The sequence below is a fragment of the Dryobates pubescens genome, chromosome 16, assembly GCF_014839835.1.
Source record: "Dryobates pubescens isolate bDryPub1 chromosome 16, bDryPub1.pri, whole genome shotgun sequence".
Lineage (NCBI taxonomy): Eukaryota > Metazoa > Chordata > Aves > Piciformes > Picidae > Dryobates > Dryobates pubescens.
Genome location: NC_071627.1, coordinates 15,330,139 through 15,347,961, shown reverse-complemented (window position 1 = coordinate 15,347,961; position 17,823 = coordinate 15,330,139). Strand labels below are relative to the sequence as shown.

The following is a 17,823-nucleotide window of genomic DNA, read 5'->3' as shown; positions in this document are numbered from 1 at the left end:
GTTGATTTCATTTTCAAATGCTTAAAAAAAACAACCCCAAAACCAACCAACCAAACAAAACCCCCACAACAAAACCAAACAAGCACAACAACAAACCAGACGGAGAAAGAGAAAAGTAAACTCTCATGGAGATTCCCAAAGTAGTTTTGCATAAAGTTTCTGTGCAGTCTGGGAAGTTCTGTGTTACTCACTAGTAAGTCCTGGTTGGGTAAAGCACAGATGCAGGGTCAGTAACAAGCTGAGCTTGTAAGTCAATGAAATTGTTAATGTTGTAGCATTTTCCCCTCAAAAAATAGTTTAACAAAGCAAGTTAACATCTTTACCGATAGTTGTACCATTCTGATTGTTGGGGCAATAAAATTGCTTTTAGGTGACCAATAACTGAGGACATCAGCCACAAAGACACCAAGAAATGGTGCAGGCAAGCTGTATTTTACCTGCCAGCATGGAGGGCAGGCTCTCAGATGTGGGGGAGTAGATCTCTGCAAATGGCAGAGGTAAGGGTAGGGTGAGAGCAGGGCTACCCCTTTCCATGGTCATGGGTTTGGAGAGCTGTAACCTGCTTTCCTCTGCTGTTGGTAGAAGCAAGCTATGAATGCTTTTTATATATATATATATATACACATATATATATATACTTTTTTTTTTTTAAATTCTTTTTTTAAGATGCTACAGGATTTGGACTGTCCCTAGGAACTATAATTACTAAGTCTGACTGGTAGGAAGGGCTTAACCCCAGTGAGCTGCTGTTGGGTATGTATCCATGCCAGGCTAAGACTGTGACACTGCAGGGAAAGGACAATATTACAGACAGTCTTTAGGCAAAATATTTTGCCCTTCTATGTAGCCTGAAGATCCGGTTTTATTTAAAGGCTTTTGAATGGTAACAGTTCCTAGCTTTCCGCTGATGCTGAGCAGTTTGAGTCAGGGTGCCTTGTCTTGGGGCACTGGGAGCTCCCACGGGAAGCTTGTGAGCTGCTTGCTGCCCAACAGCCTGAAATAGCCAAGCTTAGTGCCTGATAACTGGCATGAACCACAAGCCAGTCCCCCCTTTCCCCCTTCAACACCCCCACCCCCCACCCCCCCCAACTTTAAGCACACCATCCTGTCTTCCTCACTCATTTCCTCATTCTTTCTCTCAGCCAGTGGTTTATGTGGAATCTCCATGAACATATCCTTCCTTGTAGAGGTCTTTCTCTTCTCAACGTGCCTGTCAAGCACCCAGAGGACACAGCCTGTTCTGCACACAGTCACTAGGGAATGACAGAGCCATTGTGGGGGTAATAGCAGTGCTGGAGTGGAGCATGTGAAACTGTGGGTCATGGGCTTGTGCTGTCCTCATTTAACTTTGCTGCTTCTGCTGATGGAACTGGCTTGTTCCATGTGCAGAGGCAGCCCTTGGCAATGCTAAAACATGGTGCAAAAGGTGGCTCTGACACTTCAGATGAAGGAGAATGCTGCAGCATAACAGCTCTTGTGCCGGAGTGGCGGATGTGGATGGCATCCTGTTCAGCCAGGATGTTCCTCCTTCCTGCCTGCTGGCATGTACCCATGTGCTCACCCAGCTACCACCATTCTCACTCTTCCCCCACCCTGCCAGAGGTGAAGGCAGCTGCCTGGGCTTGGGTGAGCAGCCTGCGTGGGAGTGGTGCTCTCTTGAGAGAGCTTGGCTGTGAAAACCAGAGCTTTACTTGGTGGTTTTCCAGAAACTTTTTGTCTTTGGAATAGAGAGACTTTATGTAAATCTTAATTTCAGTTTAAAAACAAAGAACTGTTTGGCTGGAGGACAATAACAGCACAAACCAAAACGCAGCCCAAAGATGCAAAAGTAAGCAGAATGTTATTTTAAATTCTCCAAAGTCTGAGCCAGTCATTTGGACTTAGGTGGGGAAGGGTTTTGCCTCCTTTTAATATTTTAGTAACTTGCCCTGTGGTGACCCAGGCATACTTGTACCTTACCAGCTGCCTATACCACCTCCCTCTGCTGGGTGAGGCAGGAGCAGGGAGAGCCCTCAGCTGCTTGAGATGGTTCTCCCTGCAGGATTGGGCTGAGTGGAGACATTTTGTTCAGCATGCAAGTAGCTCTTAAAGCACCATAAGAGGAAATATATCTTTTTCAGAGGAACTTGTCCAAGAGGAGCCCAGATCTATCACTTCAAATGCTCCTGCCTCTTTCACAGAGATATGATACATGGTGTCTTCAAATGATTTCACAGTGATGAGAGGTTAAACAATCTGGAGAAGCTGCTCCTCTCCCTCTTGCCTGCTATATTTTGTTAGTTTGGGTTTTCTGTTTCTTGGAGTCTTTGATGGCAACAGATGCCTAGGGGTTTGAGCTGTGCAGGATAGAGAGGGCAGCACGGTGACCTGGGGTAGTTCCTGAGACTGGACAGAGCCAGCTGGAGCCAGAAGTCCTGTGCTGCTCCTGCAGGAAGGACTTTGCAGCTCCAAAATGAAAGCAAGCACTACACACTGCGCACTCAGTGGGGGGCAGTGGTTCTCATTATAATTTGTATTTTGATATTGCAGACTTAAAAGACTCATTTGCAGGTTTTCTTTTTCACTAGAATCAAAAGGATGCTTTGCCAGACAGTTAATAACTTCCCTTGCTTCTCATCTGGGAAAACCAGCTCATGTTCCTCGGAGAGGGTTGATACTGGGACAAAATGCTCCCTGCTGGGGTCTTTTCTAGAGATAACAAAGGAAGACTGAGCTGATCTCATTGCTCACTGCTACTTCCCCTTCACCCTCCTCAGGCTTTTCCCCTCTGGTGCTCTCCTAGCTCTGGTGCCAAGTGGGTTTATCTCATAAAATCACTGGAGAACTGACTTAACCACAAGTAAAACCCAAACAACAGAAAAACCCCCACCCCCAAAATACCCACTTTTGGGGATGGGTAAACACTAAATCAGGGGGAAAGAACTGAGGAGGCAACCAAGGCTTGTCTTTTGATAGCAGTGGCTGTGAGCACTAATGGGTTAATTAAAGCTCTGCTATATCATTTTCCTTTTGGGTGCAGTACAGCTGGATGGTGTTGTGGAGAGGCAACATCCTTCCATGTGTCCCTCCACCTCCCTTGAGCTGCTTCTAACATGTACAGTTGCTGGGAGACCTGTGTTTTGGCAGAGACCTGCATGTATCTCAGCCCAAAAGGGGTTGTTTTCTCCTCTGGACTCCTGGGTGTGCAGGGCTGGGCACTGAGGAATAAATGCAATTCTTGATCTGCTGCTGCCTTGGGAAGCTGCCTGCAAATGAACCCCAAGAGACCATAAATGAGGGAGCTTTGGAAAAAGAAATATATTGTCTGAGCAACCATTGCCAGGGATAGGACACTGGCCATCTGGGTGAGCAGCTTCAGGGGAATGGACAGATCCTGTTCTTCCACCTTGCAGGTTTTCTTGCACAGAGAGCAGAAAACTATGCATGTTCCCCTGCTAACTGGGCTAGGAGGTGGGGGGCAATACTCCTGTTGCACAAAATCCATCAGCTAAACCAAACAGTGGATGTGGAATCTGTGTCACAGTTTTGGAATTACCTTCTGGGAATCCACTTTTATAAATACCAAGACTGTTCCAGCAAGGCTATTTTGGTTTATAAAATGTATTTGAAAAGATTTGTGTAAGATACAACACAATTACTGTAGGTCATGAGAATCATGCAAATATTTTGACTTGTAAAAGTAAGATTGGGAAAAAATATGTTTAAAAAATCTTTGCTCTTAAGGGATAGCCCTCCAATGACTCAATATGATGATTAGAGGAGGTGGAAGTTCATGAGAGTTTTCACCAAGTGATAAAAGAGATGAGAAATATGACTGGAAACCAAGAAGATGCATCTGATAGCAAAAAAAGAGAGACTCCTTCAATCTGGCTATGGAAAGAGAGACCTCTTTGTTGTAGGAGCATTGGACACCCTGGAGCAAGGCTGCCAGACTAAGTGGCTTTATAGCAGGATAGCTCTTTGCTCTGGTAATAGCAAATCATTTTGGAGCATGTCTCTGTATTAGTTGCTACAGAGGGGGGAACATTGATAAGCTCAGTTTAACAAAAAGTTCAGGTTTTGACTTCTCCATAGTTTTTGGTTGGTTGGTTGGTTTGGGGGTTTTTAATTTTTATTCCCCCATATGGTTTAGAACCCAAACATTGAGTTTTGGAACATATGTAATATTTGGCATACAACATCAAAAAAGCAAAGCAGCAGCTTAGCATTACGCCCTCGAGAAGATCCCTGTAGCACCACAAGTATCTATGTCCAGCAAAAGCTGCCAGGAATAAAGAAAGGGGGTTATTAATGACTCTGTTCCAAGAGTGAAGAGTGATTCTGTCTCTGACACTTGGGTCTTAATTGTGATGTTCATCCTCCACCATGGCTCAGAGGCCCACTTGCATTTGCTTGCACAGTCCAGTTTAGGCTCTGGTCACAGCCTGTCAATGCTTGTCTGAAACCAGATGCAGGACCCCAGCGCTGGTATAATGAGGCTGCAATCTGAGAAATGCCAGTGGTGCTCAGTGCAACAGTTCATGTCCTATGAAGAGCCTTATCTTCAGCCTTAAAGATGAGATCTCTCTTTTGTGTCATTTCCCATTTAGACCAGATGCCTTTGCCTATTAGAGGTGCTTTGATGAGGCTAAGAGCTGCTTGCTCTTTTATAACTTCAGCTGAAAACTTCCTGACTGTTGAGTAGTTGGTAAAGTGCAGCTCTGTATGAACAAGGATTATTGCTGTTACAGGGTGTAGAGGAAGAAGGCATGGTGATACATTGTCCAGCATCAGAGGCACTTCTGAGCTCAGCTTTCAGGAAATGGTTGTTGGCTTCCATGCTTTATTATAATCAAAGCATTCTGCACCAGTATTTGAGTTACATGTCCACGGTGTGTTAGAATCATCATGGAATACATAATGAGTGGCTTTGAGATGTATTGATTCATGAGGCTGCTTAAGGGTAAGCCCTACTGGTCCTGGCACTTGATGACATAAGTAAATATCCAATGCAGGCTGTTAGCCCCAAAAATATGGAATTGTATGATAATCTTGCACATATCCATGTACAGGCCATACTTTGCTGGAGTGTGGTCTCATGTGTTTCCTATTTTTCCCCTCAGGTTAGTTTCTCATCCTATATTTCATTGAGATAATCTTGATCAGGATATATCAGGAAGCCAGTAAATAAGCTGTCTGTCCAGTAAGGATCATAAAAAAGCCCATTTTGTTCTGAGTAAAAGATCTGCAGCCATACCTCATCCTCCTGCTTCAGAGAAAGGATGGTGGATCCAGAGGCAACATCATGGTTCCCTGTGTTGGCATCAAAGGTCTTGATCCGATACTGCCCATTGTGAACCAAGCCAATGGCCAAATGTTTGTTGGCCAAAGTGATATCATAAGTGAAGTAGTAAATACCTGGGATGCCACATATAAATTTCCCACTGGAAGCATTGTAATGTCCTCCCTCATTCATCAGGATCCTGTCAAATTTGATGGGCAGCCTTTCCCTTGGGTAGCTCTTTGAGACTGCCACAGAGAAGGCAGATTTGGCTTTGTTAGCATTACAGGTGCAGGGTCCTGGCATCCCAGTCTCTCCCTTGTTCCCTTTGGGCCCTTTCTTTCCTGGTGCCCCATTTTTTCCAGGATTACCCTTCAAACCCTTGGGCCCTCGTGGGCCTGCTTTGCCAATAGCTCCTGCTTTCCCCTTTGGTCCTGGCTTGCCGGGGTTTCCTGTTCTGCCTTGTGGACCTAGAAGACAAATAACCTTGTAAATTCTTCAGTGAGAGAGGTGGAAAGGGGTTGTATGGTTGCAGCAGTAAAATTTTCATTTAAGAGGAAAATCTTGCTGGTGAGATTTCCAGTGAAATACCACCTGGGGCTGGACATCTGTCAGAACTGACTAACCATGTTAGATAGGTAGTTGGCATGATAACAATGAGACTCAGGAGCAGGACAATCTGTCCCTTTTAGGGACCAAAAGGCTGGTTCAATTATCTGGCTCACTTGAGAAAAAGGAGTAATTAATTAAAGAGCTAGCCAGGAACAAGCTTTAAATTTTGTGTGTTTTTAGAAGTGGGACAGGTTTGTGAGGCTTTTGGAACCTAGCTTCGAGCAGATGGAGTACTTCCCCTCCCCCCCCCCCCCCCCCCCCCCCCCCCCCCCCCTTTTTTTTTTTTAATTAAACATGAAACTGTTGCTCAAAAAAGGTAAAATATTAAAATGTCAAAAAGTTGAGCCTCACTGGGAATGAACCAGTGATGAACCAGAAAATAGTGGGTGCAGAGACTTTCTTGAGGTGGGAGACAGTTTGGGCTGTCACACTGATGCTGAAACCTGTGATTAGTGCTGATTGTGGTAGTGTCCAATACACAACAGGTTCATGGGGATTCATGCCCTGTCTCTTGAACTGCTCTAGCAAGACTTGATTTAAATGCAGCTGTGGGTGGAAAACTGTTCTCTGAATTCCCTGTTTTGTGGATGGGAGAAGAGAAGGTGCGGCTTTGGTGCGCTGGCATTGTGCTGGATCAGGAGTGCACTCTAGTGTGGCAATGGGAAATCACCACTTCCTCTCTATCGCTGGTCCTGGTGCTCGGGATTAAAGAAGGGCTGTTGTTTGCTTTGATTAAGACTGAACATATCCTGTCACCCAACTAGAGAGTGCTGATGAGCACCTGACTTTTCCCCTTGATAGCAGGAGTCAAAGACCATCACTTTGTCTCATCTGGAGAGAATATATGGGAACTGGGAAAATCTCACTTGGCAACACAGGGAAGCCAATAGGAACTGCAAACAGCATTAAGATTCTGTAAGCAAATAAAGTGAGTCTGAACCCCTCTGGCAAGAGCTGACAAATGTGAGAGGTTAGAGGGGGGAGAGTGGAAAGCTCTAGAAGGTTCCTATGAGATGTCTGTCCTGAGGCTCAGATTTGGGGTGGCAGGTTGCTGTTAACTGAGCTGTTGCACTATAGCTTTTACATTTTACCCCTGTTCTGCCAAGAAGCACTTTTCTCTTACCTTCATCTCCGTGCTCGCCTTTATCCCCATCCTTGCCATCCTTGCCATCTTTTCCTGGGAAGCCCATCCTACCGACTGTCCCCGGAGTCCCAGGTGCACCAGGGGGCCCAGGCGGCCCAGGGGGTCCTGGCAAGCTGCATGCCAGCTGGGGACCTTCCTGAAGCTCTCCCTTGGCAAAGCCCCCCAGGATGTGGTTTGCCACACAGGGCACGGTCCAGAGGAGGAGGACAGCAGAGATCATGGCACAGCCTGTAAAAATGAGATGGGACATGGCTGTTGTGTGTGGAAGCCAGCGTGTGTGAGTACAGCAGTGTCCCCTTCACTGGAATGGTCATGCTGTAGAGACTTGCACAGAACTGGGAGGTAACTGGGCAGGGGTTTTGGCAGGATGGAGGAGATGTTTGTTTTGGTGTGATATGGATTCAAAGATTTGGCTCATGGAGTTTTGTTTATCTGAGCAATGAGGTTTTTTAAAAAGTATTCTTCTCCAGGGCTATCTGTGGCCATCCCATGTTCTGCTCCCTGCACCACCTTTTCCCCAAAACACAAGAAGCCATGGCAGGGGGGTACACAAAGCAGCTGCTCAAGACTTCTGGAGTGGTGGAAAGAGAAAGAGTTTTGGTGTAAACTTCTCCAGTAAGACCTGTGCTGCAGCTGGGTCATGAGGATTTCTTACCAAGCACAAACTATTGTGTGATCCAGGGCTGAATTCAGGAGACAGTCATGCAGAGGCTTTGGGCTAAGGCAGTTCTACTTGTGTTTTGCCTGACTGGACAAATGGAGCCTCTTGTCAAGCTGAGAATGTCCCACGCCTCATACAGTTGGGCTGCACAGCACTGCACAACCTGAGCAAGCCTATGAAGGGATGAGAGGCATTCCCTGGCCCAATTCCTTTCTTCAGCTGGAGTAGCTGAAGTAACCCCTAGAGAAATGAAATATGAAGCCTAAAACTACCCTATATAAATCCTATGGGTAGCTCACTGGTTGCTCAGTAGTAATTTGATTAGGAGAGATCAAGCTAAAGTCAAAGAATTTTTTTTTTTTAAACTATTTTACTTTTCTTAAAGGAATTAACCATGTATCACTCTGACAGCTGCTGCCCTCAGGCTGAGAGAGGCACACTTGTATCTGATGGAAGAGAATCCTACAAAAATTCAGTCTTTTCCATTATTATACTACCTCTGATGGTAAGGTCTTAAATATTTCACAAGCCTCATCTGTTTGCATGGGCTTTCTTATTTCATCCTGAAGTTCTGCTAAAGAAATACAGAATGTCCGTGAGGGTTGAAAAGCAAACCACCTTTCACATATGTCTTCAGGATTTGGTGCTGAAGCAAATTTCACAGAATGCCAAGTTGGAAGGTCCAGCCTTTATAGGTGACAGTGTAGTTGAAATGAGATGGCCCAGCACCCTATCAAGCTGAGTCTTAAAAGTGACCAGTATTTCCCTTGGGAGATGATTCCAATGTCTAACTGTTTTCATGGGGAAAAATTTTCTTCTGGATTCCTATTGGAATCTCCTCAGGAGTAACTTGTGCCAATTATCCCTTGTCTTTTCCTATGACTCCTTGTAAAAAAGGAGTCTCCATCATCATGCTAGCCACCCTTTATGTACTGATATGTGGTAATAAGGTCTCCCCTAAACCTTGTCTTCTCAAGGCTGAACAAACCCAGCTCTCTCATCCTTTCTCATATGGCAGGTCTTCCTGTCCTCTGATTATTTGTAGGAAAACACAGATGCACTAGAAGATGAACTAGGATAGCCCAGACCTTTTAGTCTGTCAGTGGCCTTTTGGTCAGGCAAAGTTCTGCTTGGCATTAAGTTAATTGCTAGGAGGCTTTAGCATCTCCCTGGTATAGTTATGTTTAACTCTTGCACTGGAAATAAGATCTTAAAGTGTTGTATAGACTTCATGTTGGCCTTAGCACTCTCATCCTGGTTTTGGCTCCTGAAGGGGTGGAAATGCGTATTACATGCTCCAAATCCAGCCAGAAATATGCTACATATTAATGCCGTGTGGGAGCCCCCCAGTTCTGTGATACGTGTAATTAAGAACATGCAGAGGAGTGGGAAATGCAAAACAGATCCCCAGGCTGGATTTGGCTGCTGAGATGTTTTGTTCTTCTGCTGTCTTTTGCTTTGCTTATACCCAAGCTTACTTACTCGTGAAAAGTGTCTGTTTAGTGGCTTTGTGAGATGGAAATCACCAACCAGTATTAATGTAGACTGATGAATAAAGGCTTCTCAGTTCATGGAAAGGGAAACAGAATGTTAAAATGCCTGTGTAGTGGGAAAATCCCACGGAAAGCTGCATCCGTGCTTCCCACTAAGCACCTCAAATGGGGCAGAAGAGAAGCAGGAGACATCTGGAGGTGGCTGACGCTAATAAGATGTGGCAGGGGAAAAATGTCACTGTGGAGCATAACCTGGAAAAAAAGATGGCACTGCTTCATGTAGAGAAGAAATTGGGAAGAAGGAGCTCAGGGCAGGAGGGAAGCACTCTCTCTTAGAGGTTCTTACCATACTGTGTTCAGCTCTGGGACCCTCAGCATAAAAAAGACATGGACCTGTTGGAGAGGGTCCAGAGGAGGCAATGAAGATAATTGAGGGGCTGCAGTACCTCCCCTGTGAAGACAGGCTGAGGAGGTTGGGATTGTTCAGCCTGGAGAAGAGAAGGGTCCAGGCAGATATTTCAATACTTAAAGGAGGCCTACAGGAAAGAAGGGGTAGGACATTCTGTCAGAGAGTGTGGTGGAAGGATGAGGGGTGATGATTTTAAATTGAAAGAGGGTAGATTTAGGTTAAATATAAAGAAGAAATTATTTATTATGTGGTTGGCGAGGCAAAGGAATAGGTTGCACAGAGGAGTTGTGGATGCCCTCTCTCTGGAAGGGTTCAAGGCCAGGTTGGATGGGGCTTTGAGCAACTTTGTCTAGTGGGAAGTGTCCCTGCACATGGCAGGAGAGTGGAACAAGATAATCTTTACGGTGCCTTCCAACCCAAATCATTCTATGATTCCATTCTATGACAAGAGCTTCTGTTACCTTTAGACAACCCATGTAGTTGACCTGATGGGTTAAAAAGTGTCAAGCCCAAAACAGCCTGAGTCTGGGAGGTTAGCAGTAGTGGTACATGGATAGAAAGAGAATATTTGACTACCTGGAGCTGTGCTCTGGTGCAGCTCCTGAGTCAGTGTTAATTAGTGGCCCCACAAGAACATTTCATCCCACATCACAGCAGTGCGTGTGGGATGCAAAGCACAGTAACATTCACAAGGGGATCTATAAATAACCTCTTAAAGAAACCTCTTTGAATGAGAAAAAACCTCATGCTGTTCCACCTTAAAAGGAAAATTGCTCCTTGGTGTAGAGCATATGATGAGCTCCAAAAAGCAAATTGGAAACAGATCAGCATCTTTCCTCTCCACAGCACTAGTGGCAGACCTGGCACTGGAGGCCATGCAACATTGTTTCAGCTGAGGTCTTACTTTTCTAATGACATTTTAATTAATGTCTTTGTTAATAGGGTTTTGGAAGCTTTTGGCCCATGATCAATACCCGATGTGTGAGAGAGTGCAATGTGACCAGTGGGTTACTGATTGCTGGAGGACTGCTCAGGGAGGAGAGCAGATGCTGTGTAGCCTGACTGAGCATGGGGATCAGGTGATGGCTGTAGTGTGTGGCTGCCACTAAAATGCAGATGTTCAGCTCCTTAGCAGCCAGGGAGGGCACACCAGTAGCAGGCACTGATTTCAGTATAGGAAAATAAAGAGGACCAGCTTCACTTAAGCTAGCTCAGGTGGCTGCAGCATAGGCAAGGTGCTAGGGCTGCTGTGCTCCAGCTTCTTTCCAGCAGAGCCTGGGGCAGCACCAGCACTTGCTTGAGGTTACTGAGCACATTGATGCTGAGTTTGGACCAGAGCGGAGATGTTCTGGCCCTTCAGTTGAGGAGTGCTTATCTCATGTTGGTGATGGGCAATATCTCATACACACAGAAATGCCTTTCTTCCTAATACTTAAAAATATCTTATTAATCCATTGACTCAGTCTGAAATACTGAGCAGCAATGGTGCTTTCTAGCTTGTTCAGTCAAAGAAGATCAGGCTTTTGAACTCAGGTGATGGTACAACTCATAGTGAGCATGTGATGAACAAGGGCAGTGCTGAGTTGTTCTGAGGTATCTTGGAGGAAAGACCCTCTGAGCTACCAGATAGGCTCTGTCTGAGGCATCATGTTCTGATCATAGCTGGCTCAAACCCCTACCCAGAGAGAGAGGAGAGAAGCTTCAAAATATCCTGCAAATGTCTGGGTCCTGAGGTAGAAGGATGAGGCAGGCAAGTGGAGTTGCAGGTGTACAGCAGCTGGGCTTGAGACACAATGATTCCCCTGTCCTTCAGCGGAATCAATGGAAATCGCTGGTGTGGGTCCAAGGCAGCCCCTAGGATTGATGTAGTTTGTAAAACTGAGCTGTGAATCCCCACTGGGTCATTTCAAGGAATACCTGTCAGGAAGTAAACTAGGAAGGGGATAATTTGGGAAAATGTTCACTCCAGAATCTTAGAGCTGAAACACAGCTTTCTAGAAAATACCTTGGTACAAACAGAGCCATAAATACAAAGTGTCTCTGATTTCAAGTTTGAGGCATGGAGAGCTGAGTAGTTCTTGGCCTCTCTTCCTAATGAGCCATATGTTTTGAGCCTTTGCTATCATTACATTTCATTATGTATATCTGAAATGGGATGTTCTGGCCCTGCCCCATGGCCTTTGTGACACCTTCTTTTCTGTTTTAGGACATTTTGTCATCATTGCTTGTTGCTTTCTGGGTCTTTCTCTTCCTGCTGGAGCTTGGCCTTTGGCAGAGCCTGCCCCATGCCCTGGCTATCCTTGGGGAGGGGAGATTGGGGCACAACATTCCTCAGGACTGAGAAGCACCAGGAGCAAGTGGGCTGCCTGACTCCCCAGCTGCTCTGACCAGCCTGTTTGAAGCAGACACTGGTACACAAGGTTTGAACCTGACTCCTGCGGAAACATGAGCATCCCAAGAGATTCTGTAGCATGTGGAACATCTGTGAAGGGGGACTGCAAATCCATGCTCTCTAATAGCTTTTTCTGTGCACAATCCCTGTTGCTGGAGCTACAGCTCATCACTCTGCCACCATTCTTAGGAGCTGTGTCCCCACAGGGCTCCTTGCAGCCTCCAGCCCTGACCTGGAGCTACTGTTTTTGCAGCATGGGATGGGCTTGCTGCTGCTGGAGGGACCTCACAGGCAGGAGTGTCAGAAGACATATCTCTTGCTGTGTGTCTCGTATAGCTTTGACTGCCACAACATCCTTGTTTCATGTGCCTCCTGCAAGCCCCTGTGTGACCACTTTCATCCCAGCCCTGCTGCAGGTGATCTTCCTGATCACCTTCTCAGTAAAGAAGCCAGACCAGTTCTGTAGATCTATATGCATTTAAAAAGGTGGTTTTGTAAGAAAGAATTTTGCTTGTAAGAGTGAACCCCAGGAGAGAAGGATCAGTTGTACTTTGTGGTGCTTACAGGGCAGCTGGGCTGAAATCCTGTTAGATGAAAAATCTCTGAGGGTTTGCCAGATGTGGTTTGGTAGCATGTGGTGGCTGGACAGTGATTTTTGGCCAGGGAAGCCAACCTTTGCTGTACTGTGGTGGTGTGTGCCCGCCTGTGGTGAGGAAAAGCACAGCAGAGCAGAGAAAAGGAGACAGTCTGGGGGGAACTGCTGCTTGGAGGGAGGAGCAGGATGGTTGGAGCACCCAAGAGGAGACCCAGCAATCAACAAAACCTGGCAACTTTCTACTCTGTTTCCTTTTGATGCTTGAGGCTTTCTCAAACAAAACATCTTCCTGCTTCACAATTTCTCAACATGGCTCAATTAGCCATGTCTTAATTAGCCTTCAAAATAATCATTATCCCTGTGAGCCTATTTCTCAGCTCTGATGGTGGTGTGCCTGGGGTGGAAACACAAGGCTGATTTAGATAAAATAAGGTGTGCCACCAGTGACAGCACTGAAATGGATGTATTTAATTTCTGAGAAAAGCCAGTGAAGGAATTAGAGTGGATCTGAGTTTGATCCGTTACCTGCTGTTACACCATGCAGCGTTGAAGGAGACAAAGAGTGATGCATCTTCTGTGCCTGAACCTGCATCACCATCTCAACCTTTAGGCAACCAGGGATGCCTGTGGCAAACCTAGCCCTGAGCTAAAGCCCCATTAGAGAAGTTGTCAGTCTCCAGACTGAAGGGAGAGGCTGTAGTTTTGGCCACACGAGGTGGGTGCTCTCAGTAAAGTCTGAGGAATGTTTGCTTCCTGGACTATTTCTTTTAACTGGTGACTGTTGCCTTTATGGATTCCTGTGCGAGCGTTGGGAACCTGAGTGCTCAGTGATTTAGACCTTATTTGGTAAGTTTTCAAAGTTAAGGTTAAGAGGAGGGAGGGGAAAAAAATAAAGGAGAAGTTAATCTACTCACCACGACTAATCTCTGCAGTGAGGTCTTGACAGGCTCTGGAAACCTACGGGATTCTAAGCAGATGTTTTGCTGCCAATCGCAGTCACGCGCAGAGCCAGGCACCGTCCTGCCACAGCAGCGTCCCTCTGAGGGGTAGGCAGTGTTGACTTCGGTCCTTTCTATTAAAGTTTTACTCCTTTTTGCATGGAGTGCTGGCTTCCTGCAGCAGCTCTGGGTCTTGGCTCAACATTGCCAAAGGCATATTTTTATTATTGTGTAATGGGTCTGTGCCTCTGTCACGTGGCGCAGGAAGAAATTTTTACGCACATATGGCTGGAAAGCATCTTGGTGCTTGGGGAGCTTTCCTCTTTCTCCCTCTCTCTTGCAGTCTTGTATGAAAGGCTCAAGAGTTGCCTCGATCATTTCTCACTGGTTCTGTCCCTCTCTGCTGCAACTGCTGTGCAAGGAGATGGGTAACGCAGATCAAACTAGGCAACAACTTTGACACTTGATCCCATAGCATTAGCAAGAGAAGCAAATCTTATCCTAAGGGTGGAAACTTGCTTCTAAACCAATTTAGACAAACAGGTAATGGCAGATTGCTCCAGGATTGAATTAAAGGACAGTAGCATCTTTGCAAATTTTGAGAAGACCCTGCCTGTAACCTAGAACTTCTTCAGGTGGGTGCACAAGAGAAAACACAGGGACTTTGCTATAGGGATGCCAGAGCAGGAATGCTTCTGTCTTTGGAAAAGGTTGGGATTTTTTTTTGAGCTTGCAAAATAATTGCAAACCCCCAAGCAATTGCTTAAATTAAGGCAATGACACCAGAAGCAGTGGCTGAAGCAGGACCTCAGCTTTAACTCTGCCAGCACAGAAGTGTTGGGTTGCATTAAATCCCTGTCCCTTCTTTCTCTGCTGCTGCAAGTCAGCTTGTTGATAGCTCAGCAATATACTGGCCTATTAAACCCAGAATCTGCAAACATCTTAGAACTCTCAAAATTGACAGTGCCTCCCTGTCAGCCCCTGGGGAAGTGCAGAGATACAAACAAGGGTTGAAGAAGTTCCTGACTTTGCTGCATTCTTGCCCATCCTTTCCCTCCATCCTTGCTTTGCAGGATGCTCTGTGAAGTTGCTGGGGCTGGTCTGGACCAGAATAACTTTTTTTAAGGGAGTGGTGGGGAGAATCTAAACTGGAGCTGTTGATGTAGAGCCTGGCTCCAAAGGTGCCTAGGTTGGCAGTGTGAGAGGTTGCAGTGGACTCATCAGCCTATTGATGCTAGTGATGGCTCTGGAACTGCCATCACCCACACAGAATGGGTCACTGGTGCTCCTGGCTGCAGCCTGTGGGTTCCACTTGTGGGTATGCAGTTCCTGCTCTGCCCTGGCTGGGATCCTGTGTGGGGTTAGGGTCAGGCATGTGCTTGGTGGCAGGGCTCCAGATACTGCCCTCCTGCTCTGCAGCCAGTAAAAAATTTCTGCTCAGTTCAGGCTATCAGCTGGTTGGGAGTACGTGGGAAGTATCATTCCTTACTCTGCCAGAATTCATCTTTTTCAGAACTGTTGTGGTTTTTTTGCTAAGCTTTCCCCTGCACATGCTGTTGGAACATGGTGGGAGTGGATGTAACGTGGCAATGAAATGTGTATACAGTTTGCTTTGTGAGCTGGAATAAGTTCAGCCGCTCCTCAGAGGGGTTGGCCAAGTTGCACAGGGCTATTTTCATACCATGCTGATGGTCCCACAGAGCTCCTTCAGAGCCAGCACCCTGGTCCCCAGCTCCCTGATGGTTAAGGGATGTTCCCTGCCATTGAGCAGCCTCCAGGAGAACAACCTTCCTCCCCAACCCATGTAATCATCACCTTAAATGTCACTGGGATAAGGGCTGCCTTAGAAAAGCTGCCATATGGCTGCAGAGCTCTGGCATGCCTGTAGGAAGCTTCCCCCAGCCCCACTGCCTTCTTGGCACTGGGGTGAGCGCAGGTGAGGGCACCTCGGAAACAGGCTCCAAGAGCTGCTCTCCCCTGGGGCGGATCTGGTGATCAGCTGAATTTGAATTCTCACTTTTGGCCTTTTTGGAAAAAGTTTGTAGGAACCCAGTTCTCTTGGAGAGTCTCTCCCACCCCAGTGCTGCATTGGAGTCATCCAGAAGGCTCCAGGCATTGCCTGAGTGCAAGTCCTTTCTTGTGTTTCTTATGAAACCAGATGAAAACTTCCCACGGGCTTTGCCAGGGAGCCGGTGAGGTTGGCCTGGGAAGCTACTCTGGTTTCCTCAGGCTCTAATAGTGCTGAGAAGAAAAAGCCCTTATGCATATCCCAAACCTGCCCTATGGCAGCTGCACTGTGGCACTGGAGCTTTGGTGTGGGTGCAAAATGTTAGGGACGAAAAAATGCTTGAGAATAGAGCAGTCCTGCTGGGGAATTCAAGGCCTGATTGAGGAACTTGCTGTTACTGGTGGTTTTGTGCTCAGATCAGCAGTGTGTGGAAGGCAGCAAGAGCCTGACCTAGTTCAGTGGTGTGGGGAGAGGCAGTGCTGGGAAGCTCTTGCCAGGCAGATGGAAAATGTGTCTGTGCTGTAACACAGAGCTGAGCTCACTTGAGGTCCCAGACAGCTCTGCTGGAGAACATGCTTGGCAGCACACTTCGTTAAATAAATAAACTGCCCCTCCACAGTGAAGCAGAGCAGCCCTGGGACTCAGTTCTCAGTTCATTTTGCTTCAGACAGACATTGCAGGGAAGTGTTAGAGATGGTGTCCCTTCTGTGCTGCTCTTTAGCAAAAACCTCCCTGCTGTGACCAGTGTGGATTTCACTGTCAGTCATGGGGAAGGTAGCTCCTTGCTGCAGTGCAGGGAGCTGGCAGACCCCCACAGGACACATGTGGGCCTGGGGGTCTGGGTCCCCACCATGGATGGGCTGTTGTGGTGCTTTCTCCTTGGCAGCAAAGGTGTCCTGCTCTCATAGCTCCTGCACCATCCTAGGAGGTGCTGTCTCATCTGGGCTGGGTGCTGCTCCTGGCTGGTGAGGTCCTGTCCGCTTTCCCCCAGCACAAGGTTCTGTGGCTTTACATCCTTTAGATAAAGCTTGCTATAGGGGAAGCATGGCTTGTGAGGCAAAGGAAAGGTGCATGATCCAGCACCCCTACAGAGTAAAATGTGTGATTTTAGCTCTGCTCTCACCTGTGAATGCACTTGGGGTGAGAAGCCTAAGGGTGAACTATAGCAGGACAGGACCATGGCCCATAGAGGAAGGTTTTTCCCTTGTTTGGTATCCGAGTGCCAATATATTTCACCATTGCAGACACTGACCTTGCAGCAGTAACTTGTAACTGAAGAAAATGACTCAGCAAATACCAAAATAGTTGCAGTTCACCCAGAGGCTGCATGCAGCCTGAAATAAACCTTCCTTTTGCACTGGGCAATGGCAATGACAGTGTACCTTTCTCCAAAGATGAGTGTAGGTGCTTTGGGGTTTTTTTGCGGGGGGGGGGGCGAGGGGAGATATTAATGGTATGGAAAAAGCTTTCTTCTACCCACCAGGCCTCCTGGCTTAGTGTGGAATTGTGATTTGAGTAATTTTTATTGCCCTGTCTAAAACGAGTTTGGAAGTCTGTGAACAGTCTACAGAGAGTGATTGTCCCTTTCCAAAAGCCCCCATAAAAATGAGTCAAATCTCTGTTTAAGCTTAAAGGATGCCCTTGAGACCATTAGCTCTGCTTGGGAACTGCAGCCCTAACCCATTAAGATAAAAATAAATAGAGCTTATTTTAGGAAGACGGAAGTGGGAACCAGCCCAAGCACCAGTCAGCTACTGCAAGCACAGTACAGATGTGTTAAGAGTGGGGGGTTTAATTTTCTCTCACGTACCTTCAAATTCAAAGTGAAATGCAGTGATCTTTTTGACTTGCCACAGCTGGCTTTCTGCCTGGTTGTCTAACAACACAGTCACACAAGAAAGGTCTCTTCTGAAAATATCTTCTCTTTCCCAAAATACAAAAAACTCCAGCCCCACTTTGAAATCTGTAGCAGCAGCTGCAGCAGTCCCAGCACCTGAGGACACAGGCAGCATTTGCCCAGGCCAGGAAAGCCAGAAACAAATGTCACTTAGCTGTGTCACGGTACAGTGCCTCTGTCCTTCAGGGCAAAGCAGCATCTCGCAGAGCCAAGTGAAAAATTGCTTGGGTTGTGTGCGAGCAGTACTAGCTGCAGACAAAATCCCTCTCCTGATGCCACTTTCCAAACAGAGAATTTTGCATTAGAGCTGGCTTTTCTGTTCTCAGAAAATTGACACTTTGTTAAAAATGCTCTTTCAGCAGTTCCTGAAAAATGGAGAAAATGTTGGTCTACCAGCAGAATACACTGTGGGGC

The 17,823-nt window shown here is 46.6% G+C and overlaps 1 protein-coding gene across 1 annotated transcript; it reads right to left on the bottom strand.

The window, feature by feature from the left end:
* Positions 1 to 5,107: 5,107 nt before the first annotated feature.
* Positions 5,108 to 7,236, bottom strand: C1QTNF2 (C1q and TNF related 2). Its single transcript, XM_009904659.2, has 2 exons — positions 6,996 to 7,236; positions 5,108 to 5,730 (listed from the first exon to the last, which is right to left on the bottom strand). The coding sequence occupies exons 1-2, from the start codon at positions 7,234 to 7,236 to the stop codon at positions 5,117 to 5,119; spliced, it is 855 nt and encodes a 284-aa protein (XP_009902961.1). The 3' UTR covers positions 5,108 to 5,116.
* Between the last annotated feature and the right edge of the window lie 10,587 nt (positions 7,237 to 17,823).